Genomic DNA, 7740 nt, shown 5'->3' on the forward strand with positions numbered 1-7740 from the left:
CAAACCGTCGCAATGCTTGAGTCAAAAAAATCCAAGAGACCTGGTCATACGCCTTCGACATATCCAGCTTCAGAGCCACATTGGCCTTCCCAGACGGCTTACCCATACTGGACAGAAGCTCTTGGGCAAGCAAAAAGTTATTCGATATAAGATGCCCCCACACAAATCCACTCTGCTATGGAGAGATAATCCTCGGAAGCACAGGAGCCAGATGAACGGCCAAGATTCTTGAGATTACTTTATTAATGAATTTGCAGAGACTGATTGGCCTGAACTGCGAGAAATCCTGGGGATGGGCAATTTTGGGTATAAGAATAATGGATGTAGCTGTGACTGCCCTTGGTAACTCAGCTCCACAAAAGAAACTACCTACTGCCCTAACCACACCATCACCTATAATCGACCAAGCCGTAGTGAAGAATTTACCCGTATAGCCATCTGGGCCCGGGGCGCTTTCCCCATCCATCTCAAAGACAACACGACAAATCTCCTCACCAGAGGGGACTCATTCCAGGGCATCATTATCCTCGTCCGTCAATAGTTTCGGGATATGCTGAAGCAAACCCGAATATGAGGTCGAGTGCTGAGCCATAAACAACTGCTCAAAAAATTGTACCGCCGCTACGCCTATCGCCTCCTCCGACGTAACCCACTCCCCTTGTTCATTTTTAATCTTATGAATAATTGACCGAACCCTCCGTTGTTTTACCACATAGTGAAAAAATTTTATATTTCGATCTCCCTCTTGTAACCACTTAATCTGAGCCTTCTGCTTCCAAAAGAGCTCCTTAACGCGCAAGGTAGTTCGTAACTGGGTTTGTGCATGATCTAAGTTCACCTGAGCTTCCTCCGAATCATCAGTCTCCATATGAACCTTAGCAAGCCGCATCTCCTCTTCTTTGTGTTTAACTGCCTAGAAGATATCCCCAACCACCTCCTTATTCCAAGCCCGGTTAGCCCCTTTTAAACGCTTCAACTTCAGACACAAGGTGTGCATGGGAGAGGATTCGAGACAAAGTTGCCCCCACGACTTGCGAACCACGTTCAGGAAATCATCACGCTCTGCCCAAACGTTGAGAAATCTAAACGGCCGCGGCTTGTTATCCACTCTCGTTGACACAGAGATAGGGAGTGGAGCATGGTCAGACGGTTCCCGGGCCAAGTGTGAGACCGACAATGAGATCCCCGCATCATAACATCCCTCATTCACCGAAACACGATCTAACCATTTCAAAATTTGAGCCTCACCGTGCCTATTATTACACCATGTAAACTGTGCACCAACAAAACCTACATCTGTGAGATTCGCTTCCCCAATGAAGTGCCCAAAGTCCATCGCTTCAGCAGAAGTAAATGGCCATTCTCCCCTTTTCTCATCTGCCTCTAAAATTACAGTAAAATCCCCACCGACCAGCCAAGCATCGGGGCCTGGGTTATCCCTCAAGACATCCGCCCATAGCTCGATCCTCTCATCGGCCGTACACCGTGCATGCACAAAAGATACAACAACTCGAGACCCTGGTATATGATCATGGGAGAGTCGTATCGACACATGTTGGGGACTTTCCCCAATAATAGACCCAGAGAAATTTTCTTGGAAGAAAAACCAAATCGTACCCATTGAATTGTGCAACAAGCTATGAAACTTTAAGCGACAGCGATAGCGCTCAGCTCTTCCAACCTCCAAGCACGATTCACATATAGCAAGAAATTGTATTTTATGTATCTGAATCAATTTCTTCAATCTTCTCACAGTTGGAGCTTTTGATACGCCCCGAACATTCCAAAACATGTCGTTAATCATTTAATAAACCATACGATGAAGTCTGTGAATTACTTAACTGAGACCGTAGCAACCTATCAGAGGGGAATTGGCGCGAATACCTTTTTGCCTAGTAACTAGGCCTGCCGCTGAGCTATCAAGCACTCCTGCCGCTGAAGAGAAATTTCTTGACCGATTGCGAGTCATCTCCCTAGCCTGTCGAGAAGAAACGATCAGTTGCTATCCTACATCTAGGTGTTCATCTCCCGCCTGCAACTCCTCCTCACTGCTGGCCTCCGAGCTTTGGCCAGCCTCCTGCAGCTGTACCTCATCACCCATGCACTTAGCCGCTGCCAGCTGCACATCGCAAGGCCGCGCTACTGAATTCTCAATTGGCGCATCCTATCCCCACGCACTAGTCTCTCCCATCTTCCCACTCAGCCCTCCGTCACCACCTGATACCTCACCGCCAACCTTGGAAGAAGAAACCTCCATCCCGCCTCCTTCACAATCTGCAATGCCGCAAGGCATCTCTGCTGTTGTGTTGGTGCGTCCCACGATTTGGGGCTCCAGCCCCTCCTTCAAAATTGCCTTATCTTCTTCCCCACCTCCCCCACAGCCCTCGCCATCCATCATTCCCCCTTGCTGGAAACCCCCTACACCAGATATCTCCATCTGCTCCCTTACCGCAATCTGCTGCAGCACCTGGTCGCCATCCATCTTTCCCCCTTGCTGGAAACCACTCACACCAGATTCCATACGTATCTCCACCTGCTCCCTTGCTGCAATCTGCCTCAACACCTGGTCCCTCACACCCCCTTGCCTATCTCCTCTCACACCCACTCCACTCTCCCCGCCTATAATCCCAACCTCCACGTTACAAGATTTTGAAGCATCGCTGGGCTTCCTGGTCCTTTCCGCCCTTCTATCCTCCTTTATCTCATCCGCGGCTGAACTTTGCATCTCCTTCCTCGAATGTTTCACCCTGAACAGTGGGTCATCAGCCTTACAATCCTCCTTTGCATGACCCATATGCTAGCATTTGTTACAATATTGAGGAAGGTATTCGACCACAATATGCTACCAGAAGCCACCTGCCTCTCCAACCATTCCAACCCAAACACGCTGTGGAAGAGGTTGTAGAAGATCAACCTCTACACAGACTCGAGCTACACTTGGGCGAGATAGCGATGAAGTGGCTGCATCAACATAGAGCGGACGTCCCACCGCACTCATGATTGAAAGCAGGTTGTACTTATCAAAGAAATGGATTAGTAAGCAAGGAAATGCAATCCATACTGGAGCTAATGAAGACTCTCGATGGACATGGAAATCTGGTGAACAGCGAAACACCCGCATTGGAAACCTCCCAATCTGCCATATCCCTCGTGTCCAAACACGCAAAAAATCTGCTTCCTGAGTAAACCGTAACAAAACATGCTGAGTGTGAGACCCCGTAATTTTCTCATTTTCTGGGTTTTATTCTATTTAATGGCAGATTTTCTGCATTTTCTTTATTAGGTAAATTTCTAGATAATTTTTATGAGCAAATAGGGTTTTTAAGTTATTTTCTAGTACCGGTTAGTTTTTGAGAAATTAAGAGCGTATATCGGACGTGGGACCTGCTAGTGCAGAAAGTTCAGTAAAATTCGGCCAATTAGGTTAAGTTGTGTATACCGGATTTAATTTAGCAGGTACTAAGAGATAATTAGAGGTTACCTTAAGTGGATTATTGTTGGAGAGACAAAAGGATAACCATGAACAAAAAGGGTGCTAGGTGGCACTTTTCTATTGGTCATGGACTTTGACCATTTAACTTTACCTTTACCATATAACAAAATTGACCCAAAATCTCTTCTTATTTCTTTCTTGTTGGCCGACCTTCTCACAAGGAGAAAAGAAAAGAAACTCTCCACAATCTTACCACTAATCTTGCCCAATCTCTCAATTAAACCGTTTAATCTTCAAATTACTCCATAAAACCTCTTAGTTTAGTGAAGTTAAGCTTGGTTGTGAAGTGGTTTGGAAGGCTAAGGTACCAAGTTTGTGACAGCCCCACTTTCCCCTAAGGCGAACCAAAGGTGTTAGCGGACTGCCTGCCCAGCTCTCGCCAGGACTAACGGTTCAGTTTCGGGACTAATACGTTTCGGGACTTACAAACGCGCGTCAACAAGTCAAAATGTCAAAATAAAAAAAATGAAATCGGATTCGGCCATGAATAGTAACCGACACGTCAAAACCCAACCAAATATCAAGCAAACATTCGCATCTTGAAATTTAGCATTTACAAGCCAAAGTGGCATACAAAAGTATTCAAAAGTAGATTGTGAGGCCCCAGTTCGTTCTACGTTGAGATATTCATTATTTGGGCGGTAACGTTTGGTTTGGGAGTATTTCGAAAACCCTAAGTAGGGATTAAGATTTAAACCCTAAGTTCCGGTTAAGATTGAAAACCCGTTTTTCTACATTTTCTTTATTAGAAAATTTCCCAGATAATTTTTATTGAGTAAATATAGTTTTAAAATGATTTTTCTAGTATCGGTTAGTTTTTGAGAAATTAAAAGCGTATTTTGGACGTGGGACCCGCTAGTGCGGTAAATGCATTATATTTTTGACAACTTGTTGTAATTTTGTATTAAGTGATATTATTTTACAATGTGTTAAGATATTTGTCTTGGAGAGACAAAAAGATAAGTTTTAAACCTAAAGGTGACAAGTGTCACTATCTCATTGGTTTTACTTTAAGATTTACTATTCACTATTTTGACCTTGGACCAAAATTGGTTAAATATCTTCAAAAATCACAAAAAAATTACCATTTCTTACCTCTTGTTGGCCGGCCATCTTGTGCAAGGAAGGAAGAAGAAACTCTTCAAGTTCTAGCTACTACTTGGTGCAAATTACCCAAAAACATTTGCTTACATCCATTTCTACTCCATAACATCCTTTCTTCTAGTGCTACTAAGTGTCTTAGTGAAGTTTATTTGAAGGTTTAAGGTGGCCAACATCTCTACATCTCTTGTCTCTTAGGTAAGTGATGTTTGCCTACTCCCTTACACTTAATGATGCTTAAATTGTGCCTATTGGAAGTGATAGTGAAGTATTTGGTGATTTATTTCTTTATTTGACTTGATTTGGTGAAGTTTTCAATTTTATGAGGAATTTGCTGGTTTCATATGATCTTGATGGTGTGGTTGTTTTTGATGGTTGGTAATAAGGGGCTTTGACTCTAGTAGGTGTGAATTGATGATAAATGCAATCAATTTTGGATTTGGAATGAAATGTGAAAAGTTAGGGTTCATGAACCCCTAATCTGTCCGAAATTTTAGGTCATAGATAGAGGCCGAATTGGCCTTAGCTCAAAACATGAAAGTTGTAGGTATTGATGAGTTTGAAGTGCCTGCAAAATTTCAGGTTATTTGGATTAGTATAGAGTGAGTTATGCCGTTTTTACTGTTGCTGTTTTTGGTGAACAGAATGTCCGAACTGCGATAGTAATTGCCTGTTTTGACTGGAATTGGTTTGGATTTTGTTGTTGGTGTCTTCTGATGAAATGTAGCTTGATGTCTTAGCTTTCATATGCCTTTGGAAGTAATGCTTTTGGACCTGTGTTGACTGAGATAGACGTATTACAGTTTTGTGTGATTTGGGAACCTGCAATTACGATTCTGGTTTGGTATTTGGCATATATGACTTAGTTGTGCTGGGATTTGGACTGAGTGTCCTTCTACATTGTTGTAGCCCTGGTTCTTAGCTTCGAAACGGTGGGTTTTGCACCTTCATCCGACAATCGTAGCGCCTTTGGTGCCATTACCGTAAAAGGACGTCAAAACTGTTTTCTGGTTTTGAGCAATTGTGGTTAATTGCTATGTGGTTGGGTTTGATAGTAGGATGGAAAGGATGAATTTATGGGGAAATGCTGTCCGAACTTTGAAGGGACTTGTTGCATTGGGTTTGTGATCTAAGACTTGGATTTGAGCAAGGCAATGCTATATGATGGATGGTTTCAGAGCCGTGGAGGTGAGTGGCCCTAAACTATTTCCAATGTTATTTGTGAAATGTTTCTTGCATTATTTATTCGATTGCATCTCATGCGTGCTTGCATGTGAATTCATGATATGATTTTGGCTTCAATGAGTTCTGGAAAAGTCTTGTGCTGGACACCAACGTCTCCACTTTGTTTGTGGTTCATGTTCATGTTATCTGGAGCTCAAAAAGGGGCTCCCTCTCTCTGTTCCTGTGTTATGATCTATTTGAGCGTTGGGTGTTCTAGTGCAATGATTTCACTGGCTCACGAGAGCACTAAACGGACATTTGATCTCTGAATCATGACATCATCGAAATCATCGAAATGCCACATTGTGAAATATATTTGCTTAATGATTTTGCTGGTTACTCGCTGAGCTTCTAGCTCACCCCAAAAATATTTTATTCCCCTCCACAGGGCTCAAGGCGAAGGAAGGACTTATAGTACTTGTGCACGTGATTGGATGGCCTATGTTTTGTACAGTTTTGATTTGGAATCATTTTATGTATAGTTGAGAATTGTTTCCGCTGCTTTTGTGACATGTAATTATTGGAGAATTTGATGTATATTGGAGATTTATATTGTAATATTTGAGGTTTATTCTTGTACTTGTTTGAGGACTGTAGTGATCGACTGAGTCCCGGCGAGAGCTGGGCAGGCGGCCCGCCGAACCCTCTGGTTCGCCTTAGGGGGAGATGGGGCTGTCACAGTTGGTATCAGAGCTTAGGCTTCAGATCTCTGTAGTGTATCCTAGGCTAAAGTTTAGGATGCCGGACTGTGGGATTTGATTTGATTTGAAAGTTAAGCAATTGAGGGGTAAAACCTATAGCTGCTTCGCGTGGTCTCTGTGCAGAGTGAGCCTGGATGAAGTGGCGAATAAGTATGAAGGACTAAGTGTTCGTTCGAGCATAAGTTATGGATCATAAATGTTATAGGCCTTAAATCTTTCTCATGGTATCTGAGGACTATAGATAGGTACGTCAGGTAGGAATTTCGATTGTAGATAGTTTACTCTTGGGACTGCAGCTCGAGATGTGAATTACCTTATTTCGGATTCTTGTGCCTGAGTACTCCAGAGTTTAGTACTTGAGACTAGCATTTTGAGAACATGAACAGGCTTTGTCAGGCTAGAGTGAGTACAAGATATCAACGGGCACCTTGGGGAGTGGAGTAAGAAACCGAACGAGGGTGATTTTCCCTGAGCGTGGGACGATAAGTCGCGTTTGTTTCATTTTGTCCTTGCACTACATGTCATTTACTTGTGGTATGTGAATACCTAAATATATAGTACCTGCAGCTCTTCACTTTGTCTAACTTGAAATGTCCCTTGGTGTATATGATGCATTATATTGTGTATATGTTGGCGTGGCTTGTATATATATGTATACATTTTGATCTTTTGATTGTTTTGAGTATTTCAACCCTTTAGTTCGTTGATTGAAATTTCGAGGACGAAATTGTCCTAAGTGGGGGAGATTGTGAGGCCCCAGTTCGTTCTACGTTGAGATATTCATTATTTGGGCGGTAACGTTTGGTTTGGGAGTATTTCGAAAACCCTAAGTAGGGATTAAGATTTAAACCCTAAGTTCCGGTTAAGATTGAAAACCCGTTTTTCTACATTTTCTTTATTAGAAAATTTCCCAGATAATTTTTATTGAGTAAATATAGTTTTAAAATGATTTTTCTAGTATCGGTTAGTTTTTGAGAAATTAAAAGCGTATTTTGGACGTGGGACCCGCTAGTGCGGTAAATGCATTATATTTTTGACAACTTGTTGTAATTTTGTATTAAGTGATATTATTTTACAATGTGTTAAGATATTTGTCTTGGAGAGACAAAAAGATAAGTTTTAAACCTAAAGGTGACAAGTGTCACTATCTCATTGGTTTTACTTTAAGATTTACTATTCACTATTTTGACCTTGGACCAAAATTGGTTAAATATCTTCAAA

General features: G+C 42.3%; 1 protein-coding gene across 1 annotated transcript; it reads right to left on the minus strand.

Annotated features, from left to right (window-relative positions):
• Positions 1-913: 913 nt before the first annotated feature.
• Positions 914-1792, minus strand: LOC140016493 (uncharacterized). The gene has a single exon (XM_072070025.1). The coding sequence runs from the start codon at positions 1790-1792 to the stop codon at positions 914-916; it is 879 nt and encodes a 292-aa protein (XP_071926126.1).
• Between the last annotated feature and the right edge of the window lie 5948 nt (positions 1793-7740).

The sequence above is a fragment of the Coffea arabica genome, chromosome 1e (assembly GCF_036785885.1).
Source record: "Coffea arabica cultivar ET-39 chromosome 1e, Coffea Arabica ET-39 HiFi, whole genome shotgun sequence".
NCBI classification, from domain to species: domain Eukaryota; kingdom Viridiplantae; phylum Streptophyta; class Magnoliopsida; order Gentianales; family Rubiaceae; genus Coffea; species Coffea arabica.

Bases quoted from the DNA above. Each gene is read 5' to 3' on its own strand.
- LOC140016493 (XM_072070025.1), bottom strand. From the start codon at position 1,792: ATGTTTTGGAATGTTCGGGGCGTATCAAAAGCTCCAACTGTGAGAAGA.